The sequence below is a fragment of the Oncorhynchus kisutch genome, linkage group LG20 (genome assembly GCF_002021735.2).
Source record: "Oncorhynchus kisutch isolate 150728-3 linkage group LG20, Okis_V2, whole genome shotgun sequence".
NCBI classification, from domain to species: domain Eukaryota; kingdom Metazoa; phylum Chordata; class Actinopteri; order Salmoniformes; family Salmonidae; genus Oncorhynchus; species Oncorhynchus kisutch.
The window spans coordinates 18,261,144-18,277,717 of record NC_034193.2 but is presented as its reverse complement, the minus strand read 5'-3'; the positions used below and the strand labels follow the sequence as shown (position 1 = coordinate 18,277,717).

At 42.7% G+C, this 16,574-nt stretch overlaps 1 protein-coding gene across 4 annotated transcripts; it reads right to left on the bottom strand.

Moving 5' to 3' along the window:
- Window positions 1–406: 406 nt before the first annotated feature.
- On the bottom strand, window positions 407–14,952 carry aarsd1 (alanyl-tRNA synthetase domain containing 1). Of its 4 annotated transcripts, none has more exons than XR_002251602.2 (13): window positions 14,519–14,760; window positions 11,357–11,485; window positions 11,073–11,232; window positions 10,850–10,907; window positions 10,566–10,722; window positions 3,727–3,843; window positions 3,389–3,519; window positions 3,193–3,259; window positions 3,015–3,106; window positions 2,616–2,670; window positions 2,367–2,461; window positions 1,958–2,172; window positions 407–1,605 (listed from the first exon to the last, which is right to left on the bottom strand). XR_002251602.2 is itself a non-coding variant. In XM_020453937.2 (12 exons), the coding sequence occupies exons 2-12, from the start codon at window positions 11,447–11,449 to the stop codon at window positions 2,046–2,048; spliced, it is 1,152 nt and encodes a 383-aa protein (XP_020309526.1). In that variant the 5' UTR covers window positions 11,450–11,485; window positions 14,834–14,952; the 3' UTR covers window positions 407–2,045. The 4 variants fall into 4 exon arrangements, 2 of the variants coding, with proteins under 2 accessions (XP_020309526.1, XP_020309525.1); XR_002251601.2 differs by having other exon boundaries at window positions 1,991–2,172; XM_020453937.2 differs by lacking the exon at window positions 14,519–14,760 and adding an exon at window positions 14,834–14,952 and having other exon boundaries at window positions 407–2,172.
- Window positions 14,953–16,574: the final 1,622 nt, after the last annotated feature.

Sequence of the window (16,574 nt, the reverse complement as noted above, 5' to 3'; positions counted from 1 at the left end):
CAGCCGTGGTAAAATGACCATTTTTATTTAACTAGGCAAGTCAGTTAAGAACAAATTGTTGTTTTCAATGACAGCCTAGGAACAGTGGGTTAACTGCCTCATTCAGGGGCAGAATAACAGATTTTTATCTTGTCAGCTCGGGGATTCGATCTAGCAAATCTTTCGGTTACTGGCCCAACACTAACCACTAGGCTACCTGCTGCACAATCATGACATGGTTTTCAAACCCCAAAATCAGTAGCTAACAATATGAGCCAAACCAGTTGTCAACAGGAAATGTGAAATACGTTTGTAGGGGTTGATAAAACATTTTTTGTTAGGACAAATCAATTCTGACATTTCAAAGTGTAAATTACAAGGTTTAGAAGCCTTTGTAAAGCTCAAATACACTAAGTTTGCATTCCTGCAACAGGGTGATCAAATGAAGAGCCTACATCTGTATATGGAACTCTGGACTTTGGTCTCACGCTCACTGATTACACAGGTTCACACGTCACACAGCCGTCACTCCCTGCAAATACGTAGAACTGACAGCCTTGGCCGAACCATCAATATTTGACTGGCAAGTTGATTGACAAGGTCGGTCCTTCTTTTGGTTATGCAACTGCAGACCAAATGAAAATGACTGTCCAAATGTATATACTTTCCTTTGATTTACTGAAGGTGAAATATACAAAACAATCAAAAAATGACTGATAAGCACAGAACAAATACAATTTAAAAGGATAACTTCAAACATTCAAAATGAATGCAATGTTAATCATGAATTACATGGGTGTGCTTCCTTAGTCCAACATGTTCATTTTTCCATAACTTGTATTCATGAATATATCTAGTATTCTTATTCATAATATTTACAGCTCCTTGATTTAGACTGTACACTGTGGTCATCTCTGAGGTCAGAATTATCGTTACTTAGCAAAGCAGAGGTTGACTTTTACTGCAGCTCTGCAGTGGTCACTAGCTGGCACAGCCAAAGCCATAACATTTTATTTGAACCTTAATGCCTAACCCTTGCCTTAAATTAAGACCATTTAGCCAATTTTTGTTTTCATTCATTTATACGATATAGTAACAATGTCCAACGAGTGTACAAAACATTAGGAACACATGTTCTTCCCATGACAGACTGACCAGGTGATTTGAATCAAATTTTACTTGTCACATAAAAACTAAATACTGCAAAGTTGCCCTAGAGCTAGAAGCACGGCAGCCCCATCTGTCTGCGCCATTTTCAGGTGAAAGCCTTATTGATTTCTCCTGTTAAATCCACTTCAATCAGTGTAGATGAAGAGCAGGAGACATGTTTAAGAAGTATTTTAAAGCCTTGAGATATGGATTGTGTACGTGTGCCATTCAGAGGATGAATTGACAGGACAAAACGATTTAAGTGCCTTTGAACGGGATATGGTAGTAGGTCCCAATGCAGAGCCTCTTCAGTGGGTCAAGAACTGCAATGCTGCTGGGTTTTTCCACAAGCAACAGTTTCCTGTGTGCATCCACCACCCAAAGGACATCCAGACAACTTGACAACTGTGGGAAGCATTGGAGTCAACATGGGCAGGCATCTCTGTGGAACGCTTTCAACACCTTGTAGAGGCTAGTCTGAGGGCAAAGGGGGGGGGGGGGTGCAACTGATTAGGAAGGTGTTCTTAATGTTTTGTACACTCCATGTACACAGTTCCTTGATTTAGACTGTACACCGAGGTAGAAGTATCATTACTTAGCAAAGCACATTTTGGAATTTATTGTGATGTATTTTGCATAGTTCTGGAGTGGTCACTAGCAGGCACAGCCACAAAGTTATCAAATCTGATTTTAAACCTAACCTAACCACACCGCTAACCCGAACCTTAAATTAAGACCAAAAAAGCTCATTTTTGTTTTTATTAATTTTACAATATAGCCTATTTTGACTATGCAGCTGGCCTATCTGGCTGAATAAATGTCAACCTACTAGGAAAGCTGGTCGAGAACTGCAGTGGGTCACCTATGTTGTCTGTATGTAGTTGTGGTCATCATGTGCTTGAGTTTCCAGTCATCCATTACTGCTCATTCTTGCAGTGTTCCTGTATTAGGGTCTCCACCTCCCCTCGGCGTGCCATGCTGTTTACTTTACCCTGGAAGCGCCCGTTCTTCCCAGCCCCTTTGCCCTGGAGCATCTCCAGCACTCTGAAATACAGACACAGCACGAAGTTGTTAAACATTTCAGACAAAGTCTTTGTTTGAGTCTGAAATACTGACTATTTAGTTTATCCTGCAGAATAAGAGACCACTTTACATCAAATCGAAACTCAAGACATCCGAGCTCCTGAACAGGAGCCAATCAAATGGATTTCCTAATGCCGAGCCCAATCAGTTCTTACCGTGGTCCCAGTTCAGACACTTTCCCACTGGGTCCTGCCAGCAGGAACAGCCCTGGTCCTTTCTCCTCTCCAACAGTCAGGAAAACCAACGTCTCCTACGAGACAAAAAAAAAAAGAAGAGGGATAATGGTATTTTAGGTATTCATAACACAACTACTGTTAATTTCATGGTACATGGTACATGAATCATGGTACAACACTTTTCACTAAAGCATATTAGACACGGAACATAAAGAGTAATAATCTTACCTCAGTGCCTATTTCATTGGCTATGATGCTCATGAACTCGTTGTCACCCTCCTTCCTAAACAGAGAAAAAATGATCTTGAATATTTTAATAAACTGATGAAAATTGTCAATGACAGACTATCAGCCAAGTCATATCATCTGTCCATCAAAACATAGAAGTAAAGAAAAATAAGATGTTTTTATTGTTACATACACTGGATAGGTGCAGTGAAATGTGTTGCTATTGCAGTCAGCCATAGAAGCACAGCGACCCTGAAGCAAATGAGTGTCAAGTGCCTTTCACATCGACAGATTTTTCACCTTGTTGGCTCGGGAATTCGAACCAGCGAACATTCGGTTACTGGCCCAATGCTCTATCTGCTAGGCTACCTGCCGCACTCTATGTGGAGAGACCCTCACTTGTGTAAGGTAAAGAAGTTGCCCCTCTCTGGGTTGGACTTGAAGTTCTGGGCTATTAGAACAGCCACGTCTCTCAGTAGGCCCAGGTTACTCTGTCAAATGAAAACAGAGTTTGTTTAATGATTGAATTGAAGGCAGAATAGAGAAATTTCAGAGCAACAGGTTTTCAATAGCTCACTTTCTGTAGACCCTTAACAGTCTTCTGGATCTTGTCCACTGTATCAACATGATAATCTGGGCCCGTTCTGTCAAACACAGTCCAATCAAGTGTTAGAGACTTTATTTCTTAACATCTATTGCATTTTTAAATCACTATATATAATTTATAGCACATTAGGTTCTTGCCACATTCAGCATTGCCTCACAGAACTCACTTGAGGAGGGATACCAGTGAGCGTTCTGTGCTGTAGCTTTTCTCAGCATACTTCAGGACCCGGTTTCCCACTAGAAATAACAGATTAGTTTTGTTCTTCTTTCCTTTCTCAGTCCCCAGGAGTTTTATGACCTAAAACACAGATTCAAATCTGTCAAAAGTGAGAGGAGCGTTACATCCATAAAGCCATATTAAGCCACATTAAAAATACAAGAGGTGAGCTACATAGTAAACCCATCAGCAAAGTAGGAGGGGAGGCGGTGTGGTTAGGACATAAACATAACCCCATAATGTAAAGGTGACAGTGTTTGAGAGATGTGTATGGTCTGGAGGTTCCACCTGTAAGTGACTGAGGTTGGACACGTGGGTCCCACAGCACATGTTGACGTCAACGCCCTCGATGTCGATGATCCGGATAGGCCCCGCTGCATCGTCCGGGAGACCGCGACTCCTCACCTAGTAGATATACAACACGACCAGTTAAAATATACAGTAGTCATTCCACACAGCTCATGGGTTAATACGTCACAAGGGAAGTCAACACAGCTTCGGCAAGACTGGAAACCTTGGGACAATAAGGTTTTATCTGCGCAAAGCATAGTTCTGAGATATTGAGCATCGAAGTTTTCACATCCCAGAACTGTTTTGTAGTGAATTCTTTCATAAACCATTAAGGTCGTTACCTTAAAAATGTTTTTTTTTAAAGAGTATAAAAATCCTTAAAATTTTTTTAGGGGGGTGCAATCGCAGATAGAACGTTATGGCTCTCAAATGTCAATCTGGGTTCAACCATAAGGTCACAGAATGTTTAAATTATTTCAATAAAAACTAGACATTTAATGATTAAATAATGAGAATACCTTTCTGTCTTTCTAAAAACATCAAATATATTAATTCATGTTCATCACACATTTGTTGAAGCGATAGTTACCGAAAATGACAAATACACTATGTCCAACGGATAACTTGCAACATTGCTAAAGCTTAGCTCGGGATGAGTAAACATATATCATTTTCTGGTCTCTGACACCAAAAGTAAACTATACTTGCTAGTTATCAATAAAATGTGGTAAGTTTGTACATTTTGTGAAATACCCCTTCCATGGAGGTTTTCATATTGACATAGAACAAGACAAAAACAGCAATGCCTCTCCCAAGGGTCTTAAGCATGTTTAATGCACCAGTATTTGTTTTTTACCATAGAGCTTCATCCCAAAAAGTGGTGGGAAAAAATCTAAGTAACAGAAAAAGAGGACCAGAACCTATGATATGAATAATCAAGGACTTGGGACTACGTGTTTATATCTGCAAAAGGTACAGTCCATTCAGAAAGTATTCAGACCCCTTGACTTTCCACTTTGTTACATTAGTCTTATTCTAAAATGGAGTAAATAGTTTTCCCCCTCACCCCACACCATAATGACAAAGAAAAAAACAATCAGACCCTTTACTCAGTACTTTGTTGAAGCACCTTTGGCAGCGATTACAGGGTATGACACTACAGGCACACATTTATTTGGGGAGTTTCTCCCCAAGCTCAGTCAGGTTGAATGGGGAACGTCACTGCACAGCTATTTTCAAGTCTCTCCAGAGATGTTCGATCAGCAAGCCATTCCTGCATTATCTTGGCTGTGTGCTTAGGGTCGTTGTCCTGTTGGAAGGTGAACCTTCGCCCCAGTCTGAGGTTCTGAGCGCTCTGGAGCAGGTTTTCATTAAGGATCTCGCTGTACTTTGCTCCGTTCATCTTTCCCTCACCCCTGACTAGTCTCCCAGTCCCTGCCTCTGAAAAACATCCCCTCAGCATGATGCTGCCACCACACTTCACCGTAGGGATGGTGCCAGGTTTCCTCCAGACGTGACGCTTGGCATTCTGGCCCAAGAGTTCAATCTTGGTTTCAGACCAGAGAATCTTGTTTCTCATGGTCAGAGTCCTTTAGGTGCCTTTTGGCAAACTCCAAGCGGACTGTCATGTGCCTTTTACTGAAGAGTGGCTTCCGTCTGGCAACCCTACCATAAAAGGCCTGATTGGTGGAGTGCTGCAGAGATGGTTGTCCTTCTGGAAGGTTCTCCCATCTCCAAAGAGAATTCTGGAGCTCTGTCAAAGTGACCACCGGGTTCTTGATCACCTCACTAACCAAGCTCCTTCTCCCCCGATTACTCAGTTTGGCCGGGCGGCCAGCTCCAGGAAGAGTCTTGGTGATTCCAAACCTCTTCCATTTAAGAATGATGGAGGCCACTGTTCTTGCAGACCTTCAATGCTGCAAACATTTTTTGGTACCCTTCCACAGATCTGTGGCAACACAATCCTGTATTGGCGCTCCACGGACAATTCCTTCAACCTCATTGCTTGGTTTTTGCTCTGATATCAAATCAAACTATTTATCACAGGTGCCGAATACAACAACCTTATCGTGAAATGCTTATTGTGAAATAATAACAATAACGAGACTACATACAGGAGGTACCGGAACAGAGTCAGTGAGCGGGGGTACAGGTTAGTTAAGATAATTTGTACATGTAAGTAGGGGTGAAGTGACTACGCATGGATAATAAACAACGAGTAGCAGCAGTGGACAAAAGGGGGGTTAATGCAAGTTGTCCAGTGGTGATTTGATTAATATTTCAGCAGAGTTATGGCTTGGGGGCAGAAGTTGTTGAGGAGCCTTTTGGTCCTAGACTTGGTGCTCCGGTACCACTTGCCGTGCGGTAGCAGAGAGAACAGTCTAGGACTTGGATGACTGGAGTCTTTGGCCATTTTTTGGGCCTTCCTCTGACACCGCCTAGTACATAGGTCCTGGATGTCAGGAAGCTTGGCTCCAGTGATGTACTGGGTCGTACACACAACCCTCTGTAGCGCCTTACGGTCAGATGCCGAGTAGTTGCCATACCAGGCGGTGATGCAACCAGTCAGGATGCTCGACTGTGCAGCTGATGAACCTTTTGAGGATCTGGGGACCCATGCCAAATCTTTTCAGTCTCCTGAGTAGGAAAGGGTTTTGTTGTGCCCTCTTCACAACTGTCTTGGTATGGTTGGACCATGATAGTTCGTTGGTGATATGGACAACAAGTAACTTGAAACTCTCGACCCTCTCCACTTCAGTCCTGTCGATGTTAAATGGGGGCCTGTTCGTCCCTCCTATTCCTGTATTCCACGATGAGCTCCTATGTCGTCTTGCTCACATTGAGGGAGAGGTTGTTGTCGTCTCTGACCACCTCCCTATAGGCTGTCTCATTGTCGGTGATCAGGCCTACCACTGTTGTGTCGTCAAACTTAATGGAGTTGGAGTCGTGCTTAACCACACAGTCATGGGTGAACAAGGAGTACAGGAGGGGACTAAGTACACACCTGAGGGGCCCCAGTGTTAAGGATCAGCGTGGCAGAAGTTTTGTTGCCAACTCTTACCACCTGGGGGCGGCCCATCATGATGTCCAGGATCCAGTTGCAGAGGGAGGTGTTTAGTCCCAGGATCCTTAGCTTAGTGATGAGCTTAGAGGGCACTATGGTGTTGAACACTGAGCTGTAGTCAATGAACAGCATTCTCAAATAGGTGTTCCTTTTGTCCAAGTGGGAAAGGGCAGTGTGGAGCGCGACTGAGATTGCATCATCTGTGGATCTGTTGGGGCGGAATGCAAACTGGAGTGGGTCTAGGGTGTCTGGGAGGATGGGGTTGATGTGAGCCATGACCAGCCTTTCAAAGCACTTCATGGCTACCGACGTGAGTGCTACGGGGCGGTAATCATTTAGGCAGGTAACCTTCGATTCCTTGGGCACAGGGACTATGGTGGTCTGATTGAAACATGTAGGTATTACAGACTCGGTCAGGGAGAGGTTGAAGATGTCAGTGTAGACACTTGCCAGTTGGTCCGCGCATGTTTTGAGTACACGTCCTGGTAATCTGTCTGGCCCCGTGGCTTTGTGAATGTTGACCTGTTTAACCTGTTTGGGGTAGGGGGCAGCATTTTCACTTTTGGATGAAAAGCATGCCCAAACTGAACTGCCTCCTCTGTCCCAGATCCTAATATTTGCATATTATTATTAGTATTGGATAGAAAACACTGAAGTTTCTAAAACTGTTTGAATCATGTCTGTGAGTATAACATAACTTATTTAGCAGGCGAAACCCAGAGGACAAACCATTCAGATTTTTTGTTTGTTTTGAGGTCACTGTCTTTTCAATAGGTTTTCATGGGGAATCCAGAACTTTAAATCGACTTTCCTGCAGTTCCTACCGCTTCCACTGGATGTCACCAGTTTGTAGAAATTGGTTGAGGTTTTTCCTTTGTGTAATGAAGAATACCATAGCTTAGAACGAGAGTCACTTCATGTGTACCTTTTGATAAAGGCGCATAACCAGAAAAGTAGCGTCAGTTTGTTTTGCTCCTGTATTGAACACAGATCATCCAGTCTTCAATTTTATCGATTATATACGTTTAGAAATACAAAAAGTTGTATTACAAAAGTAGTTTGAAATGTTTTGGCAAAGTTTACAGGTAACTTTTGAGATATTTTGTAGCGACGTTGCGTAAGTTGGAAGCGGTGTTTTTCTGGATCAAACGCGCTAAATAAATGGACATTTTGAATATATATCGACGGAATTAATTGAACAAAAGGACCATTTGTGATGTTTATGGGACATATAGGAGTGCCAACAAAAGAAGCTAGTCAAAGGCATGATTTATATTTTATTTCTGCGTTTTGTGTTGCGCCTGCAGAGTTGAAATATGCTACTCTCTCATTGTTTACGGTTGTGCTATCATCAGATAAGCATAAGATGCTATTCCGCCGAAAATACTTTTTGAAATCGGACATGTTGGCTGGATTCACAATGAGTGTAGCTTTAATTTGCTATCTTGCATGTGTAATTTAATGGAAGTTAGATTTTTATAGAAATGTATTTGAATTTGGCACTCTGCATTTTCCCTGGCTATTGGCCATGTGGGACGCAAGCGTCCTGCCTACCCCAGAGAGCTTAAAAGCTTTTGTTCACATCGGCTACTGAGAGCATTATAACACAGACATCCAGAACAGCTGGTGCTCTCATGCATGATTCAGTGTTGTTTGCCTCAAAGAGAGCATAAAAGGCATTTAGCTCATCTGGTAGGCTTGCGTCACTGGGCAGCTCGCGGCTGGGTTTCCCGTTGTAGTCCGTAATCGTTTTCAAACCCTGTCACATTCGACGAGTGTCAGAGCCGGTGTAGTATGATTCAATATTAATCCTGAATTGACGCTTTGGTTGTTTGATGTTGAGTCTGAGGGCATAGCAGGATTTCCTATAAGCGTCCGGATTAGTCTCCCGCTCTTTGAAAGTGGCAGCTCTAGCCATTAGTTCGATGCAGATGTTGCCTGTAATCCATGGCTTGTAGTTGGGATATGTACGTACGGTCACTGTGGGGACGACGTCGTCGATGCACTTATTGATGAAGCCGATGACTGAGGTGGTGTACTCCTCAATGCTATTGGATAAATCACAGAACAACAATCCTGTAGTGTAGCATCCATGTAATCTGACTGCTTCCGTATTGAGCGTGTCACTGGTACTTCCTGCTTCAGTTTTTGTTGTAAGCAGGGATCAGAAGGATAGGATTATGGTCAGATTTGCCAAATGGAGGTCAGGGGAGAGCTTTGTATGCATCTCTGTGTGTGGAATAAAGGTGGTCTAGGATTTTTCCCCCTCTGGTTTGAAATGCACTGTCAACTGTGGGCCCTTATACAGACAGGTGTGTGCCTTTCCAAATCATGTGCAATCAATTAAATTTACCACAGGTGGAATCCAAGTTGTAGAAACATCAAGGATGTTCAATGAAAACAGGATGCACCGGAGCTGAATTTAGAGTCTCATAGCAAAGGGTCTGAATACTTATATAAATAAGGTATCGGTTTTTTCTTTTTAATACATTTGCAAACATTTCTAAAACCCTGTTTTCACTTTGTCATTATGGCGTATTGTGGGTAGATTGATGAGGGGGAAAAAACTATTTAATCAATTTTAGAATAGGGCTGTAACAAAATGTGGGAAAAGTCAAGGGGTCTGAATACTTAAAAAATGCACTGTATAGTTTTGAAATAAGTATTTTTCAAGTCCCAGGCCTCAGAACTGTTTTGTGATGTCTTGGTCTTTCATGATTCAATAAGTATATCACCTTACATACATTATTTTGATTGACAACCCAGCATTGTGTGATTAGAACAGATAGAACCTCATAGCACCAAGTTAAAAGGTGTTTGCGCATTGATGTTTTTTGTTTACCCCCCCCCAAAAAAAAATTCTGACTTACACTACATGACTTAATGTATGTAGACGCCTGCTCGAACATCTCATTCCAAAATCATGGGCATTAATATTGAGTTGGTCCCGCTTTGCTGCAGTAACAGCCTCCACTCTTCTGGGAAGGCTCTCCACTAGATGTTAAAACATTGCTGTGGGGACTTGCTTCCAGTAAGCCACAAAAGCATTCGTGAGGTTGGGTAGTGATGTTGGGCGATTAGGCCTGGATCGCAGTCGGCATTCCAATTCATCCCAAAAGTGTTCAATGGGGTTGAGGTCAGGGCTCTGTGCAGGCCAGTCAAGTTCTTCCACACTAATCTTGACAAACCATTTCTGTATGGACCTCGCTTTGTGCACGGGGGCATTGCAGTTAGGATTCCACCTTTCCCAAACTGTGCCACAAAGTTGGAAGCACATAATTGTTTAGAATGTCATTGTATGCTGTAGTGTTAAGATTCCCCTAAGGGAAACTAAGGGGCCAGCTTTTGCAGGGCAGAAATTTGAGGAACTGACTTGTTAGAAAGGTGGAATCCTATGACTGTGCCACGCTGAAAGTCACTGAGCTCTTCAATAAGGCCAGTCTACTGCCAATTTTTGTCTATGGAAATTGCATGACTGTGTGCTCTGTTTACACATCAACAATGGGTGTGGCTGAAATAGAAGAATCCACTCATTTGAAGGGGTGTCCACATACTTTTGTATATATAGTGTACCTCACATGTAAAGGACCACCTATAGAGCAACTACGCAATAACACATTTTTACCAAAATGTCAGATAGAAATGTATAGTCCCAAAATTGATGTGAAATATGGGGAAATAGTGCAGTGACATAGCTGACTGTATTGTATTATATTGACAATCTTTTCTCTGGTGCATTTTTTTGTCTTTTCTCAATATGAATGATGCCCACCTGTTCCAATGCAGGGTCATCTAAGGAGAGGACCTGAACAGCGACGGGAACATGAGCACGTATCTTCTCATTGACTGCTGCCTCGAGGGCTTCCATCTGGGCAGGCTTCATAGAGGGAGTGTCCAGCTCTATGGTGCTGCGCTGACGCCCCAATTCCCTGGAACATGCCAGGTCAAGAGAAAGATTGATGCAAAAATGCTAACTTCAATTAATGGTCATGTTAAAAAGGAAATTATGTAGCAAGTGCCTACAAGTGCAGGGACTGAAATCAATGCAGGATTTACCAGGATGTGGTCTTGTACCCAAACATGGATTCTGCAATAGCTGTGATTAGATGTTGCCCTAAGGACCAAGTAAAAACAAGTCAGGATTTATGCAACTGTACCATCAAGTAGGCTATACTGAACACACCGCTTAATCGTACTGCATAAATACATGTCATTGTTTCTGAGAAGCTGAATTGTAGTTTTGCACTGCACATATGGTAAATCCTGTCTGTGCTCTTACCTGAGTGTTGCTGCATGTGGTCAAACCTCCGCTCCCAGTCCACCTTCAGCTGCACCTCCTGGCCCACCTCTAGAGCTGAACTCACAAAGTGCACAGCCTCAGCTCCCTGCCTCGTCACCCGCAGCACCGGCACATCTCCAATCAGCCCGTGGTCATCTGGCTGGTGATCGAAGATACTAGTTGTAAGCCTGTGTCCTACCACTTACAGCACACCACAACACCCCATCCTTATCTCACCAGAAAGAGGGGTAGTTCAGTGAACATTTGGACTTTCCTGTACTTACCTGACCACCTCCCTCAGGAAACAATATGGTGTCTTGGAGCTTGACATTGAAGCCTTTAACGGTTTCTTTCTTGCCATTGATTTCTTGTTTCATTTCACCAGGTGAGCAAGCCACCACTGAGGTGACAAACTGCAGAGAGAAAGACAATTTGCAACATTATGATGACAGTCAGTTGAAAACACCTAATTTATGCCAAGGAAAAATGTACCCAGTCAGTGACTCTGGCATTTGGAAACACATTTAGCTCGAACAACAGCTGGTAATAGCACAGACAGAAGGAGCTTGTTACCAGTATATTTGGTAGCACAGATATCTTGGTTTAATTCAGTATCTTTGGTAGTAGCTATTTCATACATCAAAAGAGAGCTATGAAAGAAACAGCGGCTGTTCGGGCTTGAAAACAGGACTACATTACATTTCATGAAGCAGAAAAAATTGCGTTAGGATCATAAACAAACAGACACATGTCAGTTAAATCTGGTCTATGCCAGCTAGCTAGCTGTTAGCTAGCTTGATTTCAAATCTAAATCAGTCACACGCGCCAAAAACAAGGTGTAGACCTTACAGTGAAACGCTTACTAACAGGCCCTTAACCAACAATGCAGTTCAAGAAATAGAGTTAAGAAAATATTTACTAAATAAACTAAAGTAAAAAACTAAACAAGTAACAATATATTTACATAACAATAAAGCTATATACATGGGTCACCGGTACCAAGTGAATGTGCGGGGTACAGGTTAGTCGAGGTAATTTGTAAAGTGACTATGCATAGATAATAAACTGTGAAAACAAAGGGGGGGGGGTGTCACTGTAAATAGTCCGGGAGACCCTTCAGTTGTTTAGCAGTCTTATGGCTTGGGGGCAGAAGCTGTTAAGAAGCCTTTTGTTCCTAGACTTTGCGCTCCGGCACCACTTGCCATGCGGTAGCAGAGAGAACAGTCTATGACTTGGGTGACTGGAGTCTTTGGCCATTTTTTGGGCCTTCCTCTGACACCACCTAGTACATAGGTCATGAATATCAGGAAGCTTGGCCCCAGTGATGTACTGGGCCATATGCACAACCCTCTGTAGCGCCTTACAGTCAGATGCCAAGCAGTTGCTCTCAATTGTGCAGCTGTAGAACCTTTTGACGATCTGGGGTCACATGCCAAATCTTTTCAGTCTCCTGAGGGGGAAAAGGTGTTGTCGTGCCCTCTTCACAACTGTCTTGGTGTGTTTTGACCATGATAGTTTGTTGGCGATGTTGACACCAAGGAACTTGGAACTCTCAACCCGCTCCACTTCCGTCCTGTCGATATTAATGGGGGCCTGTTCAGCCCTCCTTTTCCTGTATTCCACAATGAGCTCCTTTGTCTTGCTCACATTAAGAGAGAGGTTGTTGTCCTGGCACCACACTGCCAGGTCTCTGACCTCCTCCCTATAGGCTGTCTCATCATTGTCGATGATCAGGCCTACGACTGTTGTGTCATCAGCAAACTTAATGAAGTTGGAGTCGTGCTTGGCCACACAGCTGTGGGTGAACAAGGAGTACAGGAGGGGACTAAGCATGCACCCCTGAGGGGCCCCAGTGTTGAGGATCAGCATTGCAGATGTGTTGTTGCCTTGGTGGGCACCATGATGTTGAACGCTGAACTGAAGTAAATGGACAGCATTCTCACATAGGTGTTCCTTTTGTCCAGGTGGGAAAGGGCAGTGTGGAGAGCAATTGAGATTGCGTCATCTGTGGCTCTGTTGGGGCGGTGTGCGAATTGGAGTGGGTCTATGTCCTGGTAATTTGTCTGGCCCCGCGGCTTTGTGAATGTTGACCTGTTTAAAAGGTCTTGTGCACCACCCTATGGGACTTCCAATCACGGCCGGTTATGATACAGCCTTGAATCGAACCTGGGTCTGTAGTGCCACCTCTGGCGCTGAGAAGCAGTGCCTTAGACCACTGCGCCACTCGGGAGCCTGAGTAGATGAGAACTCTCTTGGTAGATAGTGTGGTCTACAGCTTATCATGAGGTATTCTACCTCAGGCGAGCAAAACCTCGAGACTTCTTTAATATTGGACATCACGCACCAGCAGTTATTGACAAATAAACACACACCCCTCCCCTCGTCTTACCAGAAGTAGCTGCTCGGTCCTGCCGAAACACAAGAGAAACAAGCCAGCTCTATATTATCCATGTTGTCGTTTAGCCAAGTGTTGGTGAAACAAAGTATTTAAGCAGTAAGGCCCGAGGGGGTGGTATATGGCCAATATACCACGGCAAAGGGATGTTCTTAAGCACGACTCAACGTGGAGTGCTGGACACAGCCCTTAGCAGTGGTATATTGGTCATATATCACTAACCCCAGAGGTGCCCTATTGCTATTATAAACTGGTTACCAACGTAATTAGAGGAGTAAAAATACATGTTTTGTCATACCCTTGGTATATGGTCTAATATGCCACCGCTGTCAACCAATGAGCAATCAGGGCTCGAACCACCCAGTTTATAAATACAGTTATTAATGTCCGTTGGTAGATCGGTCTTAAATCGTAGGTCGTACAGTTTGTTTTCCAATGATTGCACGTTGGCCAATAATACGAGGGTAGTGGTGGTTTATCTACTTGTTGGGGGCATTTTTACAAGGCACCCCGCACTCCTCCCCGAACTTTTCTTCAAGCTGATGGGGATTTGGGCCTTGTCTCGACAAATCAGTATATCCTTCGTGACTCATTAAAGAAAAAAAATATTCGTCCAGTTCGTGGTGAGTAATCGATGTTCTGATGTCCAGAGGCTCTTTTCAGTCATAAGAGACGATAGCAGCCACATTACGTACTAAATTAGTCACAAACCATGCGAAAAAAAACAAATTGCAGAGTTGGTTAGGAGCCCGTAAACCGGCAGCGGTCCCCCATTATTGTGTGACTAACGTGCTTTTTGACTGACATTTCATCATGGCATTGGAAGACTAGATATACTGTAAACAATATTTCACTCTGCCTGTCAACTACTAACGTTAACTAAAGTAGGCTACACACACAAAGAGATTACAAGTTACTGTAGGAACGTTAACTAGCTAGCTGTAACGTTATGTCGGATCGGATCCATTTCAGCTAACAGTAGCAAGTTCCCGATTGTACCTGCTCTTTAAAAAAAGCACAAGGTAGACAAATGTTACTCTCTCCCTCATACCTCTTGCATGTAACAGTCCCTTTGACACTGAAACGCCATTTAAATAAATATAATGTAATAAATCCACGGTACACTATGCAGAAGCTCACTAGCCAGAACTTAATGAAATCACAAGTTGAACGGTGCAGCCCAATATGGCGACCCGACTGGAGTATGTGCAGCGATATTAAAGAAAGGAAGAGATAGGAATCCCTTTGGGCAATCAATGGAGGACCTTATAAGGCCTCACACAGCAATGTCCACAAAAAGCGTTCACGTTGTCATGCTGCGTCACGCGTTTGCTATTTGGTATTACAGATAAATGAGTCAACTTACATCTCGGAAAATAGTGAGATTTGTAATTTGTAAAAAGATAGTTTATGCGAATGTTCTTTTTTGAGCTATCGCCCAATTCACTCCTTGAAGGAGTGCTCTCCTTGTCTCAATATACCAGAATGCACCGCGAGGCCCTTTGACGACGCATAGTCAACGTACACAATGGGCGTTAATACGATCTCAATTGAGTTTCCCCATCTCCTCAAATGTGTCTCTAGTATCAGTGAGTGGGTGTGTTGAAAGGAGTGGATCAGCTAATTGGGTAGATTTTTTGTCATTCAATATCGTTTTTCGTCGCTGATTGAGCTACACCACACCTGACCCTCAGAGCCTACCTTCTATTGACCCTGTTGACTCATCAGTAGGAAAGATTTGTTTCTCTTTTGGTCCATTCAACAACAGAGCGATACGATCCTTGTTTCAGCAGGATGTTGTATCTATACCTTATGTCATGCCTTATTGGAATGGATTTATTGATAATATCTGTTGGAAAAAAGTTTGGATGTTGCCACACACATACCTACTTGTTAACAAAATTAAGGAAGTTTCCTTTAAAATTATTCATAAATATTATCCTGCCAACCACTATATGAAGAAGTTTAAGGAAAACATCAACTCCAATTGCTCCTTTTGTAATGACCACCCAGAAACAGTTGTGCATCTTTTTTGGCATTGTATGCATGTAAGAAAACTGTGGCAAGACATCAGTAGGTTTATAATTGAACACATTTATGAAGATTTTACACTATTGTGGAGAGATGTACTGTTTGGATTCTTTACATACAATCATTTTTATGTAATTAATTTCATTATTCTTTTGGCCAAATTTCATATACACAAATGTAAATTTACAAACAGAAAACCACATTTTCGTACCCTACAAAAATAAATGGAACTGTATTTTAAGACGGTTAAATGCTCTACTAACAAAAAAGCTGATAGAATTGTAAGTATATGCATGTCCCTTAAGGTCCTTGTGTAATTGTAATGTGATATTGTACCCCCTAGCTCGATTGTCCATTGTTTGTAATCTATGTATGCTTGTGTTCTCTCATGTGCTTTATGTATTGATTTGTTGTTAATTTTAAAAAAGATTTAAAAAAAAAGATTGAGCTACACCACGAGCGATGGGTTTAAAACATTCGTGGATGGATGAACAGCGACGGGTGTAACAGCGCTCTGTTATTGGTTGGCCCGGCCATAGCCAGGTGCACCGCGGGTCAGTTTAATGTTTACATAGCAGTTTGAGAGAAATAACATGGCAGGTTAGGATAATTCATGTAGAAGGTTAGGATAATTAACGTGGCAAGTTAGGAGAATGGCTTAGCGAAAATGCGACAGTTGTCAACAATAAACAGTCACAGTAAACACGCACATACAACTCATGAAGCAACAGTACACCCATTACCAATCATTTTAATAAAAAATAAACAACCGTCAGTTTTACAACTGTAAATGTACAATTACGAAAACAGAAGTCCAACCTCTCGGGAAGTTAGCATGAGGTAGTTGCTTGGTAAGAAACTGAAGGAAAAAACACAGCTCAATCAAAACCGTCTAACCAGCAGTGCTTTCGACACCCACTGCTTTCCACAAGCCCCAATAGTACACAACTGCAGCCTGCAATTCGGGGCGTTCCTTTCTCTAGCATCCCAGTAGTTATTTTATGAACACCCCCTCCCCTCGAGCACCACATCATGCTTGTGTGACACTTTGGAATGTGAGTCAAAAGGGAAATAAA

Coding starts and splice junctions, on each gene's coding strand:
- aarsd1 (XM_020453936.2), bottom strand. CDS start 14,557: ATGGCGTTTCAGTGTCAAAGGGACTGTTACATGCAAGAG. Junction 11,486..14,518: donor GGGACTGTTACATGCAAGAG/GTATGAGGGAGA, acceptor TTCTCTCTGCAG/TTTGTCACCTCAGTGGTGGC. Junction 3,107..3,192: donor CTGTTAAGGGTCTACAGAAA/GTGAGCTATTGA, acceptor TTCATTTGACAG/AGTAACCTGGGCCTACTGAG.